We start from the raw sequence: 15,034 nt of genomic DNA, 5'->3' as shown, positions 1-15,034 counted from the left end.
CGCTTTGAAGAGAGGACACAAAGGTTAATTAAATGCACTTCAGTAATGACTTCACCTTTAACAGGCTGAGATTTCACATGTGACTGAAGCACCTGATTCACACACACAGCCACAAAGCCTGGTGTACTTCTCTTTTTTTTTTACCAATTCAGGCTCTCATTAAAAAGTGGAAAAGGTCAGCTTCAAATGTCAGCGTTGCATACTGTAGGGCAGGGGTACTCAAATCCGGCCCTGGAGGGCAGTAGTGCTGTCAGTTTTCCCCTCTTATCAGGGCCTGATTTAGATCCGGGACAGCAGGTGAACGGGATCTCTGGCCAGTCCGTGGCATTAATCAGTCAGTTAACTGTCGGGTACTTCTTTTCGTGGTGGTCGTGCAGTGTAGCGGTTAGGGAGCTGGATTCGCAAGTCCCGGGTTGCAGGTTTAATGCCCAGTTGAGGCATTGCTGCTGTACCCTTGAGCAAGGCGATTAACGTGAGTAATCCTCAGTAAATAACCAGCTATGCGAATGGATTGCATGTACAAATAATGTACGCTGTGCAAATTGCCCTGGATAAAAGCATCTGCACAATGGCAACAAAAAAAAACAGTATAAAAATAAAGGCAGTATTGCTGGCCTTGAGTGGCATATTTAAGCATCTCTGCTGTGTATTGATTTGAGAGATGCTAAAAGATGCCCTTTCCCATTAAGTGATTGGACTGAGCTTTTTATGAGAGCTGGAGAAACCTGATCAGACTCACAATGCAACATTCTCAAGCCATATTTAATTACTCTAGACCCCCCCCAAAAACACAGTCCAGGTTCACCCTGCTTGAACACACGCGCTGCTATTTGCTGCCGATCACTCTGTAGCGATGCTTGTCCGACAGTAGCATAAATCTGAGAGGCTCGACAACTTGGACACATTTGTGCAGAGATAGTCCAGTCAGCTTGATCAGTTCGTAGTCAGGTGTGACCGCGGCCACACCTCACCCGAACATCATGAACCTCCATTCATGATCCATAGAATCTGCAGTGATCTGCTTTCTGCAGTGCATCTACTTAAAACCTTCCATCAGGGCTGGGATCCTAAACACTGGTACTGGAGGTTCACAGTTTCTGCAGGTTTGTTGCAGACTCTTTAGCCAATCACTGATATAAGTTAAGCATTAAGTCATAGACTGTAGAAAAATTATGGACCAAGTCACTGTGACGTCACCCACTGACTTTCCATGGTTTTGGTGAAAAATATTTTGAAATCGCAGAAGGGCAGTTTCCGGGGCTCTACCATGTTGGACAAAGGAAAACTGCAGTATGGGAAAGGGGGAATCCACATATGGGCATGAAGTTCAGCCCATTTTCTTGTGGGGAAAAATGATTACCTTCATATTTCTACTGTATTGTTACCATTGACTTGGCTTGAAGCAGGTGGCTGAAACACCTATGCTGGAGCCAACCGTACTGGTGCTAGTGAGCAATGACTCACAACAAGGCCAAGAAGTGAGCTTCAAAAACATGGCCGCTTGACGTAAGTAGAGGAACACACCAGACACTCGCAGTCACTGCAGCCCTCCAGGATTTGAGTTTAACATCCCTGCTTGAGAACCTGGTGCTGTTCTGACCGCACAGCAGCTATCTAGAGTACTAAACAGTTCAGTATGACTTGAGTGACGCAGTCAGATGTGTGAATAAGGTAAATATTAGAATGGTTATGGTTAACTAAAGCGAGAGTGGTGCGACAGTACCTTGTCAATTGTAACCATGACAACATCAATGAAAAATCACTGGAGGGAGACGAGCGCCTGTGTGAAATATTAACGCCCCCGGACTGCGCGCTGCCTGTGCAAACTCCTCGTCATACTGCGCTTGGTATGTTTCAATACACTGAAGAAAACCCTGCCTTGCAAAGTCTGCCCCAGAAAATGGTGGCCTCTTCTTAACTTAGGCTTTCAAACAGGCGTCTTGTTATTGGGGGGGGGGGGGGCTGTTTCCAAAAAAAACATTGATCAACTTCTTTAACTGCACTCTCCATGGGATTCCCCTCCCAAACTACCATCAACCCCATGGGTTTGTCTGTTCCCATCTCATCACACTTCACTGCTTCCCAGTGAAACGGTCGGCTGCTGCTGCTACGTTTCCAGTCGCCGAGCCCTGATTGGTAGTCGCCAGTTTAAGGCGCCAGTCAGATCAAAGACACGCTCCGTCTGGCTCCATCGCAAACCCGCAGAGGATGCCTCCGAAGCAGGTCGTTAGAGTCACAGGTGGTTTAATGCCGTGCCGTCTTCCAAAACAAAAACAGCACCTGACCCAAGCACACCGCCATGTTGTTATTACCTCGGATGCACCGTCCGACGTGGCTGGGGCTTCTGTCTGAAGACATTCAGCTGCTTTGCCCGGACAGCATTGCAGTTCGCTTCCACCTGCCACGCAAATTTGTTCTGACGGAGACATTAATGGAAACACGTCGCGAACGCGCTGAATGCACCGCCCGTAAAGGCACAGAGAAACCCTGGATGGCAGGGCAATTAAAAGAAAAACCTCAAGCAACTAATTGCTTATGGGTTTTTTTTTTTTCTCTCTTCACCCTTCTGAAAATGAGGCTTGTCTCACAAGCCTGCAGCTTCTGGCCTTTGAATGCTGTCATTTCTAAATAAAGGAGTGATTCCCTGGAGCCTCGTTTACTACTTTTCCATCGTGCCTCACGGTGTGAGAGGAGCTTTCCTGGGACTGAGACTTCAGTGGAAGGGAAGGCGCAGCATTAAATTAAATTCAAAATCTTTTGTACAATCTAAGGATCTGTTTAATAAGACAGTGCTGCATTTCTTAGAATAAAAAAAATAAAAACACATTTTTAGAACATCCAGAGCAACAACACTGTGTGAGGCAGTACATGTGAACCGCCCATAGAAGGTGGTAAGAACCTCATTTCCTGCTTTCCTTTTAATCAGCAGCCAATTAAGCCCTGGGGAGCAAGGTGTGTATACAATTCAGCCATTTAGCTCAACTCAGCTGAATCGCTTGTGCCGAAATGCATCAAACACCGGCAGACCGCGCGTCCCTCCCAGGCGAGATTCTGATAATCATGGTCCGTGGTGACATTTGCTCCTCTGTGGAGAATGATTACGCGGTATAAATGCACTCTTTCCATAAGCCCTCTCTGTGTTTTTCACACCACCGGAGACCCCATTAAAACTGTGAGTGATGAAACGCAAAATGGAAGAAAAGAGAAGCCTCAGAAACAGGTGGTTTTCAGGCGAGAAGCGCTCCGCTAATTGAATAGTTACGTCTGGAGTTGGCTTTTTTTCCGAGTGCCACAATTTTTGCACACCACTGATTTAGCTTAATTGAAGCGAGCTAATCTTGTACGAAACAACAAGGAGGCAGTCTGACCTTTACACCTGGAGATTTGCTGGAATTAATTAGCGTTCTCTGCCAGACGCTGGCCACTCCAGCCCCTTCTCTTTACACTTCTGTGGGTGGCATTTGGAAATATTGCCGGAAGGTTTTTTTTGCGCGAGAGTTTCAGTCCCAGGTGACCGTTTTCTGCTGTGCGAAATTTCAGTAAATTCCGTTTTTTAAAGGTTCCCCATGGATACGTTTGTCCTCGCTCAGGAATGACATCAGCGCTTCAGTCGACCGCGCGTTCCAAACGGGCGGCGGTCTGTTTGTCCCGCTGGCTGAGTTTCGGCGGGTGGTTTTTGTCCCACAACAGCGCCTGTGGGGTCACAGCTCTGTTTATACCCACTTGTGCTCTGCCTGAAGGGCTCCTAGCTTCTCCTTGTGGGACAGTTTCCGTTTCGGGACTCGCTCTCTCACCTTGTCCGTCATGAGTGACGTCCGCCCGGCAGGGGGGAGCTAGCACATTCCGTTCCATCGTTTCAAACCGTTGCGCTCGACGGTTTGACCACGCCCCTTCCTTCCTGGAGCGTCCAGCGCTCATTCGCTCGGTCTCGAATCTCACGGACGCCGTAGTTGCGTCTGCTTCCTTAGCTTGCGTTTGTTCTCATCTGAAGGAGGGTTTATGGGACAGACGGGGCCTCGCCGTGGGCTGTCACCGTGAGGAACGGCTCTGGAACAGACCCCCCCTCGCCCCGCCCACACGCCTTCACCGGCCCTCACAGGACCCCGGCATCCTGCTCATGCTCACAAACCCACTCCACATAATCGCCACTGCGGGCAAATCATCAGCTCGAATGCTTTCATTAAGCCGTTCAATTGTAGCGCGACCCCTGGGAGCTGCTGAATAATCACCCTCTCACCACCAGCACCACCGCCGCCATCACTAGTCCTTTTGCCTTTTTCGTCTCTGTTGCCCATTCCGACTTCAATGCGCCCTCCTTCATTTCTTAGAGAGCGCCTCTTTTGAAAATTCTGAATTAATCACCTGTTTCATGCGTTCGCGGTGGGGAAGCATCGCCTGCCAGGACTGAGATACCTGCTCTCCTGTGATAGGCCAGGGCAGGGCCGCGGCATTGTGCCACGCTGCTTCAAAGCGCTCTTCCTCACAGCTTTTGAGCGCTGGGGCGGCCTGCGTGTGTTCGGGCTCGCACTGCAGCGTTCTCTCCCTGTTCCGGGTGATTGCATTGGACATTCAACAGACACATTTCCTAATGTAATTTCTCTGTATTGTTCACTGGAAACAAAGCGGATGCCTGCAGTCTGTGATTAGAGGCGAGAGCATTGCATGGGGTTGTCGCAGCTGGTCTGGAGCAGGTACGCTAGCAGACGGTGTTTGAGAGTGGTTATAGAGTCTTACTGTGAGATGCACACACATATAAAGGTGCAATTCCTGAGAATCTGTTGGGTCCCTCATATCGCACCAGAACTATTACGGATGGATTTTTGGACATTTTAAGTCCAATCTGAAGAGGAATAGCCTACTCCCCTACAGTGGACTCTTCACCACCAGTCACGCTCCATTGAGAAGCCGAAGGGTGGTTTCATTTGAGGAGCGATTCGTTCGGCAGGTCTATCCTACGCTTGGCATTCTGATGTTTCCGAGGCGGTCGGGCCTAATTGAAATCCTCGCCGCTGCGCAGCCTCTGTCTGGTTTTGGCTGTCAATTCCACTGTTCTGCAGCTCTAGTTCTGCATAGGTGCTTTAGAGCAGAGCGGGAAGTCTTCCCCAAGGCCTGGTGCCCCAACCGCAGCACATGCAGGGACCCTGGGAACACCACAGCGGGAATCTGCGTGAGATCATATTCAGTGGACCGGCACCTGGGTCAGCTAGCCTCCGTCTGCTAGACTGACCACCTGGGCGCTAGGAGTATTGTTTGTGCAGCATGAAGGGAGAATCCTTCACCTTTGCTCGCTTAGTGAGGCCTGTAGAGTATTTCACTCCTCCCAAGCCAGAAGGTTCAAGGTTACGGAACATCCAGGCAGGCCTGGCTTGTCCGATATCGTGCAAACACCTTATGCTACTTATGTCCTGCAAATCCATCGCGACGGACATCTCGTTCTGTTCAAACGCCTAATTATTTTAACCAGTAGCCTCACTTCATAGAACGTCAACCTGAGGGGCCAGTGAGATTGCAGCAGTCAGTGTTCAGGGACATACCATGTGTTGTGTTGATCTGCTTATGATCCGTAATTTAAGTCAGTATTGTTTCACAGATGGACATGTGAAATCCTGGGCTTGAGTAGCTGGGTTTATTCAAGAGGAGCATCCGGTGCCTTTTGTTTGTTTTTGTTTTTGTTTTGGGTTGAATAAAATTTTGGGCTTATATGGATTGTTCAGAATTTATTGCCATGTTTCTCATCTGTTCTAAAACGCCTGTTCACAATTTGTTGTAAAGAGTTGTCAGACTGCCATCTGCTGGTGATATTAGGGGATAATACCTCCAGCAGAAAAATGTCACACCTATGCTTCACGATCCTTGTGTGCACTGTCTCCAGCATTAATCATTCAGAGACGGTACATACGCATCTAGAGAGTCAGAGGTGTACTGATGCATTACGGTCCAATGGAGAGGGGTTTGGCCCTGAAGTCGCTGGCAATTTTAGAAGGAAAACTCGGAAAGTCCACTCTTCTGCTTGGGGTCCATAAAACTGCAGTACAGTAATATTTCAAGCTTGCTTGAAACTGATACCTACTGATACCTTATGGGAATTAAGTCTCTGTGGACCTTTTTTAAAAGCCTTTCTGAGATCTGGTGAGAGTTTCCCTTTGCACAAGCAGTACCATTGCCTTCCTGCTTTTACCAGGCTTTGAGGAAAAACCCCAACAATTCAAATAAATTCATGGCACACAGTCAGCTTTCCATGAGTATCTATTACTCATAACTGGATAAGAAAGATCTTTGTTAATTCGCCCTTTGGCTCTGTTCTTAAGCACGGGTTGTTTCGTGTGGCCTGTCCTGCAGAGCTTTGGGCCGAACGGGGAGCTATCAACCACCAGACTGTAATTAGCAGCCACCGTGCTGCCTCTGTTGGGAAACTCTTAATTGTCGAGCGAGTTGAACAGTTGCAATGTTGTTGTTCGCTAAGTGCTTCTTGGCTTGATGTATTTCAATGTGATTATTGTTGCGCCCACAATGAAATATGACAGATCTTACCTTCTGGTGAGGAAACGGGGGATTTATAAGTGTGTGAACCAGAATTATGGACTGATTTGATTTTTTAAAAATAACTAGAGTGATGTGGAATGATGCAGGGAATCTTGCCATCCACAGCTCTGCTCTTAAAATTTTTGCTATGCCATCTATATGTTGTCACCTGCATTTCTGCCACAGCATTGCTTTGCTTTCTAGCTAAGATGGCTAAAATCTTAAAATATCTGACATCACTGTGGATTGCTTTAATATTTTTATTCTTTTCTCTCTTACGTGTTCACATTTATTCTGTCAGACCTGATAAAATCATTGGAATATAATGCGCCTTTCAGATTTGATGTAAGTGCATGTGTGTGCGTGAGCGTATGCCAGACCTGCATGTAGTTCACGCCTGATCATCCACAACATGCCTCAGCTCAGGTAAAATGGCGGAGAGGTGGAGAAGGAGATCGGACAGGGCGTAATTCTCGCTAATTTCCACCGTGATCTCAGAGCAAGATGTGTTTTCACTGCTCTGCAATTCTGCTACTGCTACGACGGGTCTGAGCACTGAGTGAAAATCTCTCAGAAGCATCCAGTCCACTCACTCGCTCCATTACCTGGCGATATTACACTTCTATCTCAGGCCCCTATATCCCTTATTTAGTCCAGTGCCTCAGACAGAGGCCTGTCAGAGGCTCAGAGACCCTTGTTTTAATGGTCTTTCCCAGTCAAAGGCAGTTCAAACGCTGAGGTTGGGCGCTGCCACAGGATGACAAAGGGTCAGGACATGAGGGGACTCTCGGGGTCCCATATAGCCACGGCTGTTGTGAAGCCCATTTTGAGATACAGGTTGCTTCCTTGTCTATGGAGACCCCTTTCTGCATCCAAACTCCTTACTGCCATCGACCGTTACCCCATTAATCTGTGCTGGTGGCTTCTTGAACTTTTAAAATGAACATGCGTTTAAAAACTGAACTGTATTGGTTTAAAGTGTGAACATTGCATTGGCCTGGCTTATTTCCACTGCTGGGTCCATTTCATCCATAAATCTGAGCCCTTTCAAAAAGGCTGGGCCCTTTTTTTGTCATTTATGCAAGATGGCATATTTGATCTCAGACTTAATGGCTGCCATCAGTGTGAAATAATTCTCGAATTGAATGGGACTCAATGATCTTCTCTCCACATATTCATTAACCTGCTTGAGCAATGAGTCGTTATGACAGGAGACCAGGAGAGGGAATGAGGTGCAATTAATTTTCTTGCCAAAGAGAGACGTGTGTCGATGCACTTTGGCAGCACCTGCATGGCTGTGCATTCGCAGACATTTTTTTTTGTTTTTCAATGTTGCCGGGAATGAACTTATGAACAATATTTTATCACGACTTGCGATGTTATGACTGTGCACCTGAAAGCTTCTGAGGCTAACGTTGAGTAGGTAGGGGCTTGGTTAATGGGAGTGAGCCTGCTATGAGTGTTGAGAAGAGGTGGCGATGGCTAATATGTGCAGGTATGTCTGGGAGGATGCGTGACATCCATCCAGTTAGCTTCTGACGGCTTTGTATAATCACGTTACAAACAGATCGCTCCATCGCCTTCTCGCTTTTCTTAGCGGGATGATTACGGCGGCAGATCACGTCTCGAGCTGAGATAGAGATTGTCATCAGGTTGCAAAGGCCCAGCGCGATGATTCACGCTTTGCAGCTGCGTTCAATAAAAGTCATTTTGACACATCGCTCAAGGCTGGCTCCACTCCGCTGCTCCTGAACGGGGTGGGGGGTGCGGAGCGGGTTCGGGGCTGTTCGCCCTTCATCCGAAATTTTTCTGTTTGAGTCGAGTGGTCAAGTCGGTTCTGCCTCTGAATCCCACCACTCTTCAGAAAAACAAAACAAAAAAAAGAATGCGTGGCTCTAGTCAACTGTTCCGGAACTGGGTGTCGGATGTTTTTACCTCTTTTCTTGTCTTTTTTTTTCTCTGACAAGTCAGTTTTGCTTCTCAATCCCTTCCCTCCCTTCAAACCCCCCCCCCACCCCCCACCCCTACACTCTCTCTCTCTCTCACTCCCTCTCATTCCTTCACCTTGGCCAATCCAGACTCAGACAGTCTCTCCAGCCCCACCCACCTCAGCCTCAGCCTATCGGACGGAGAGGACCAGCTGGACCGCCTCCAGCAGGTGGAGCTGGCGCGGAGCATGCCCATGTCGCTGTGGAAGGCGGGTACGGTGCAGGCCTGGCTGGAGGTCATCATGGCCATGCCCATGTACATTCGCGCCTGCTCGGAGAACGTCAAAAGCGGCAAGGTAAGATAGCACATGCACCCCGCCGAGCGCTGAGAGCTATAGGGTTCCATTCAACCACTTTGTGGAAGTTCACTATAAGCTATTATACAGGATATGACGTTCGTAGGTAGCTACTGTACCTCAAAACAATACTTTATGAGGATGAAGTCCTATAATTCTGAGGTCTTGCTTTTGTGTCTGTCTCATTGTTCGGAGGGGAGAATGCTTCCACTCACTTTACTGTTGCCTGATTCGCTGAAGACAGGGGGAGTGTTTTTGGATCTGAAACAGCGAGCATGTTGTGTTAATTAAAAGACAGTCAACGTTGTTTCCCTGCCTTGTTGGGTTTGGTAATGTGAGAAGTGATTTTATGTGAAATGCAGGAGATATGGAATGTCGGTTGGGCGTTATGAACAGCTTCAGTGGCCTCTTTCCTGCAGGTGCTGCTGGGATTGACGGACGAGGATCTGGAAATGGGATTGGGCGTCAGCAGTTCCATGCATCGCAGGAAGCTCCGCCTCGCCATTGAAGACTACCGTGATGCTGAGGGAGGGCGGGGGTGAGCTGGCAACAAGCTCTGACTCAGTGTTACACATATGTGTGCTCACACACACTCACACACACACACAAACTCACAAGCACACACACACACACATGCACACACACGCACACACACATATACTCACAAGCACACACACATACACACACATACTCACACACACACACACACACACACACACACACACACACACACACACATACTCACAAGCACACATTCACACCTCACTTGTTTCACCTCTCACTGCTTCCAACAGCAACAATTCATTAAATAGCACAAATTTCAAGCAAGTTTTAACAATGTATCAGGAGAGAAAATCTGCACTCCTGGTTATTTCAGTCATTCAAGGTCATGTTATCCAGTCACTGTTAGCATATTCCAGCAAGACCTAGAATGTCTCAAACCGCTACACATTCAAAGCGCTGTCTCATCCCTGACATGTGATGTTGAGAAGGTGAGTCAGTGGGTAATTAAACTATCCGTCTCCGCGGACATCTTTCAGGTTGTCTAAGGCTGCAGACATGGACCATCACTGGGTGGCCAAGGCCTGGCTCAGTGATGTAGGGCTGCCCCAGTACTCCCAAGCCTTCCACAACCACCTGGTGGACGGGCGCATGCTCAACTCCCTCACCCGCAGGGACCTGGAACGCTTCCTCAACGTCACCAAGAAGTGCCACCAGATCAGCCTGCTGCTCGGCATCGAGCTTCTGCACACGCTCAGCTTCGACAAGGAGGTCAGATATGGCAGTCTCTAGCACACACACACACACACACACATGCACTGATACACACACACTCACATTCACATGCACAAGCACACACACACACACACAAGCACATGCACACACACAAGCACATGCACTGACACACACACTCACATGTACACACATACACAGATCACAGAAGTGTAACCCAGTTCTCCTGTGTGTGACCCCGTCCCACAGGCCCTGCAGGCCCGTCGAACCCAGAGTGAGCACCAGAGCCTGGACCCCTTGGTATGGACCAACCATCGGGTGATCAAGTGGGTACGAGACATTGACCTGAAGGTGAGGACATGGCCTGCTAGTTCCAGCTCCCGACTGTCTGTATACAAAGCTTTAATCCATCCTCTCATTCTATGGGGTATTACCGATCGCTATCTTATAATTAAGCAGGATATCCTATACAAGTCATTGTCGTTGTTGTTGTTTTCTGTGCTTAAAACAATGCATTAGCAGGACTCACACAGCTTTCCCATCCAATTTGCAATAAAGAACTGCGCCACATGTTAAATAGGAGCACAATGTTTTTTGTCATTTGAGGAAGTGGCCACAGTTCAGGCAGGGTAAGTGGGAGAGGGTGTGTGTGAAATTGAGCCTGGGATACTTTCTGTGGCAGGGTACATCAGAACACCTTCTTTCTGACGTTTTGAGCAATGGGTCATTTCTTCGCTGAATGCTTACTGAGGCATACTGTACACGTTCTTGGAAGACATTGAAGTCGTCCGGCCGTTTGATAGTGAATGGCCATCCGTCTTTTAAATTGGGTGTGAATTTCTTTTTTTAAAATCTGTCGGTATGAGCGGGAATGTGTTTGAATATAAATCCTTCTGGCTTTCGCTTCTCCACCTCCGTCTTCTCCAGGAGTTTGCAGACAACCTCCAGAACAGCGGAGTCCATGGTGCCGTGATGGTTCTGGATCCCTCCTTCAACACCGACGCCATGGCAACTGCACTGGGTATCCCCAGCAACAAGCACATGATTCGCCGGCACCTCAGTGAGGAGATGAAGGCGCTCATCAGCTCTGCCAGGTGAGGGAGGGAGCATCGCCCTCCCCCTAAAAGGCTGTTCGAATGCTCTGACTTCATGTAAACATCGTCTGCGCTGAGAATTTGTATCTGAAGCACCATGGTCATTGGTCGTTCCCTCAGATGGTATCGTGCACTTTTCTTAAACTCTCTCGCTTTCTGTATTGATCTCCCTCTTTTACTCCCCCTTTCCTGTCCCTCTCTATCCTTCTGTCACCCACTCTGTCTTCCCTTCATCTCTCCCTTCATTCTTTTGCCTCTGTCCTCTTATACCTCCCTACCTTTCTCACTTCTCTCTTCTTTCCCGTTTCTCTTTATCTGCATCAAATTCCCCATCTCTCTCTCCCTTCTCTTTTGACATTCTTTGTATCTCTCTCTCCTATCTTTCCCTTGTCCGCCCCCCCCCCCCCCCAACCGAAGGACGAGTCTCCAGCAGGATTTTGAGAGGCTAGGCACACCCACCCTCCTGCGGCAAAACTCTCTGGGACGCCCACCTAGCTCTGTCCCCCGCCACCCGGAGGAGGAGGGGTCCCTAAGGAGACGCGCCATCAAGGTGGGTGCTGTCAAGCCCCTGCTGATTTGCTCGGCCTGATGGGAACGCCAGCGAACCTGGACTGAAGCACAATGCTGCGCAGTGGGGGGCTTTCACTGCAATATTCATTAAATTATTAAGCAGTTCCTCTGTCCTTCCAAGACGAGAGTTGACATTCTGTGTGATTAGGAATTTCTTAGTGATTAAGAGATGTTGCATGGTTGCAGCTGCAACTAAAGTTGGTTTAGTTATCAAAGTAACTGGGTTAGGACAAACTATGATGTATATTTACTGCTGTAGGAGTTTAAATGTGCCTTCTTAGGAGTCTAAAATTTTTGGAGTCTAGCGGCGGAAAAACAGAACTGGTTAGCAGCCCCATTGGTTTAATGGGCTCGTGTACTTCACGTTCACTACATCACAATCTTTCCTAACTCAGCTGCATTTACCCTGTCATTGAGGCCTCTCTCTCTCTCCCATGTGTTCTAGCCACCGCTAGGGTTCAGCCCCAAGATCCATGGTGGGCAGGACCTTGGTTTCCATGGCAGCTGTGGCTCCCTGCCGAGAGAGAGCCGCGATGAGGCCACGTCCAGGGCGGAGTCCAGTCCCATGCACAGCTACTCGGGCATTGAGGTCACCAATGTCTGAATGGGCCCTGAGGCCGCACAGTCCTCCTCTACTGGCATTCTTTCCTATGACCTCACACTGGAGAATGCTGAGAGCAGGAGAACCATAGAGTTGCTTAGAGTCATGGGAGTTGTAGTTTCTTGGGAAGATCCTTTGTTGATGAGAATGCACTTGGCTATTTTCTTTCATGTCCGACCAGAGGGGAGGCCTTTGACTGGTCTAGCTCTCTCTGGCCTTTGACACAGGAAGTTTTTGTGCGAAGGGGAGTCCTGTGGAATGCTGCTGTCTGAAAATGTCAAAATGCAGAAGCTTTTATTTTTCTATTTGTGTCATTTGCTGTACTGTTTTAAACAGAGAGAGGCTGAGCAGAGCGCTACAGTCTGTTTCATCTCCTGTGACCCCAAAATAGGGGACTGCATGTGCTCAGATATGGATGCATGGGAGACTGAAGAGAAATGTCCGGAAATGACAAAAAAGTAGCACATTCTAATAACACAGAGGATGGGTAATGAAGGCATTTTATATTTTATTAAAGACATTTTTCTTTAGGTGTTGTTTCGATAAATAATTCTCTCTGTGTTTGACAGTGCATCGAGCTGCCTTGTGAACCTGACTGATGATGATGTCAATGGAATTATTGGAAATGTTAATCTCAAATGTCTTATTGATGGAGGACATGTCTAATAGCATTTTTTCAGTTTGTGTTTTTACACATTTGTTTGTATAAAAAAAAAGTAATAATAATGCATTTCACATTGCAATAAAGATAACCCTGTCATTCATCATAGAAATTATTTTTTAAAAACACAGTTTGAATTTAATATATATGTGTTTTCCATTGCCAGAATGATTGAGTTGGAAATGAACAAATATACTAAGCTGAAAGTATAAATATGTTTGGTAAGATTGATAAAGCTGACTGGAAAGTATTTCATAAGAATACTTCACATACCTACTCAGTAGCTGTCTGGCTGGCTGACTGAATGCCATGCATACTTTGGTTTAAGGGCGTGGCTATGTTGGATCTGCTGTGGGAATGATGACACCCCATCCCATTCAGATGTTCTTCTTGCATTTCTGCTCACTGAAAGTGAGTGCAGTCCAGTATCTAACTAAAAATAGCTAAATGGATTTACACAGGAGAAAGACCACGTGTTCTTCAAACAAAGATGACCTCTGACACCCCCTCTTTTTGGAGCAACTCAAGAAGCCATTCCCAATTGCTCCCTCTCATTTTCAAATAAACACTGTTTAACATTATGGATTATTTGCTTTCCCTGTTATGGATTTCAGAGGTAGTCTCCAGATCTTTTCTGAGCAAACAAATAGAGTGATGATTATCTTGTGTGTTTGTGTGTGTGCGTCTGCATGTGCGTGCGCCTATGTGTTTGTGGGTGAGTGTGCGTGCATGCATGCGTGCATGTGTGTGTTGGGGGGGAGGTGGATTATTTACCTCCTCCAATCTAAGATGCAGACATTAAAACTGAGACGCACAGGGTCCAATCAGATGCAGAAAGCTTTTATCAGAAAAATGAGGAAGTCTCCACATTCCTGCTTGATTTTCTGAGCAGTGCTGGGCCATTTATTATTTTTATATTCTCACGGACCTTGAAAAGACAATGGCTCCTTGGAGCAAAAAAAAAAATTGATTATGCCTCCGAATCCAGAATGTAATTATTCCTTTTAAATAAGGTCTGCAGAGGCCCCCCTGCCCCCCCAGTCCCAAAGCAGTGGGCTCTGGTGATAAGTCTGGAGTACCAATTCTTTCACTTAAATCAACAACAGACCTCTTTACTCATAAGATATCACCCTGGCAGACTGGCCTTATTCCCAGTGTCACCTGTAAGCGCAGTAATAAATTCTTTGTGAGTGCTGGCCTCGGATTAGGGGAACAATCGAAACGAGTACAGATCGTCCTTCCGAAATATACATCTTCCCATATTCTGAGACCCAACACACTGTCATTCTTGAATGGTCATTTGTTAAAAATGAAAGCAAAAGGCTGTTCTGAAAACATTTTCATTATTTTCTGCATTCAACTCCACATACATATAGAAATGTAACAAATTGGTGAAATTAGAAACTGTGTTTTGAAATGTGATATGTAATCATTTGTATTGAGAAGCATTTTGGAAAAAAATAATTGAAAGATTGCAAAACACACACATTTGGTCTCATTTCAATACATACGAGTATAATCAACATAATTTATCATGAAAGAAATAACAGCATGTCGGAATATGTTAAAAACATATTTGGAGTTCCCCTATGCTATTAGAAAATGTATTATTTTTTAAATATATGGCAAAAATGTTTTGTCTTGTAAGGGGGCATGGAAGAGTGGGGGGGAGGCGCAAGATCTCTTGGATCAGCATATTATAAAATATTCTCTCCTTGTGTTCCGAGATGCAGTACTATAAGCTTATAGACCAGCGATGACTATGCGGGTTAAGCCAATAAACGGCTGTATTGCAAGAGCATTCTAGCACTGGTGAAAGCATACATATTTACAGTACAGTGCTGCTGTGTTCCACACACAGTATGTCATGGAAACTGGTGGCATAGGTCACTGGTGTCTTTGAAGAGCTTGGGAGACAATGTCAGATGGGACACTTCTCCCAGTGGCACAAACCTTCTGACCCCACCAACTCCCCCCGCACCCCCTCACCCCACAGACACTGACAGAATGACAGAAGGCTGGTGTCCCGCTGTCTGAAGTAACATCAACAAAACGTTCTATACATATTT

General features: G+C 46.9%; 1 protein-coding gene across 7 annotated transcripts in view; it reads left to right on the top strand.

Annotated features, from left to right (window-relative positions):
• kazna (kazrin, periplakin interacting protein a) overlaps window positions 1-13,546 on the top strand; it is a 269,814-nt gene extending 256,268 nt beyond the window's left edge. For 6 of the 7 annotated variants that reach the window (XM_035381147.1, XM_035381148.1, XM_035381149.1 and 3 more), the window contains 7 exons: window positions 8,601-8,806; window positions 9,226-9,344; window positions 9,847-10,078; window positions 10,289-10,390; window positions 10,967-11,133; window positions 11,551-11,683; window positions 12,149-13,546. In XM_035381147.1, the coding sequence (XP_035237038.1) occupies window positions 8,601-8,806; window positions 9,226-9,344; window positions 9,847-10,078; window positions 10,289-10,390; window positions 10,967-11,133; window positions 11,551-11,683; window positions 12,149-12,307 (1,118 nt within the window). In that variant the 3' untranslated portion in view covers window positions 12,308-13,546. Of the gene's footprint in view, window positions 1-8,600; window positions 8,807-9,225; window positions 9,345-9,846; window positions 10,079-10,288; window positions 10,391-10,966; window positions 11,134-11,550; window positions 11,684-12,148 lie in introns of those variants that run through there. The other variant, XR_004761391.1, reaches the window with a different exon arrangement.
• Window positions 13,547-15,034: the final 1,488 nt, after the last annotated feature.

Source organism: Anguilla anguilla, chromosome 11 (genome assembly GCF_013347855.1).
Source record: "Anguilla anguilla isolate fAngAng1 chromosome 11, fAngAng1.pri, whole genome shotgun sequence".
NCBI lineage: Eukaryota > Metazoa > Chordata > Actinopteri > Anguilliformes > Anguillidae > Anguilla > Anguilla anguilla.
Note: the sequence above shows the minus strand (reverse complement) of the source record. Positions and strands in the feature narration are given on the sequence as shown.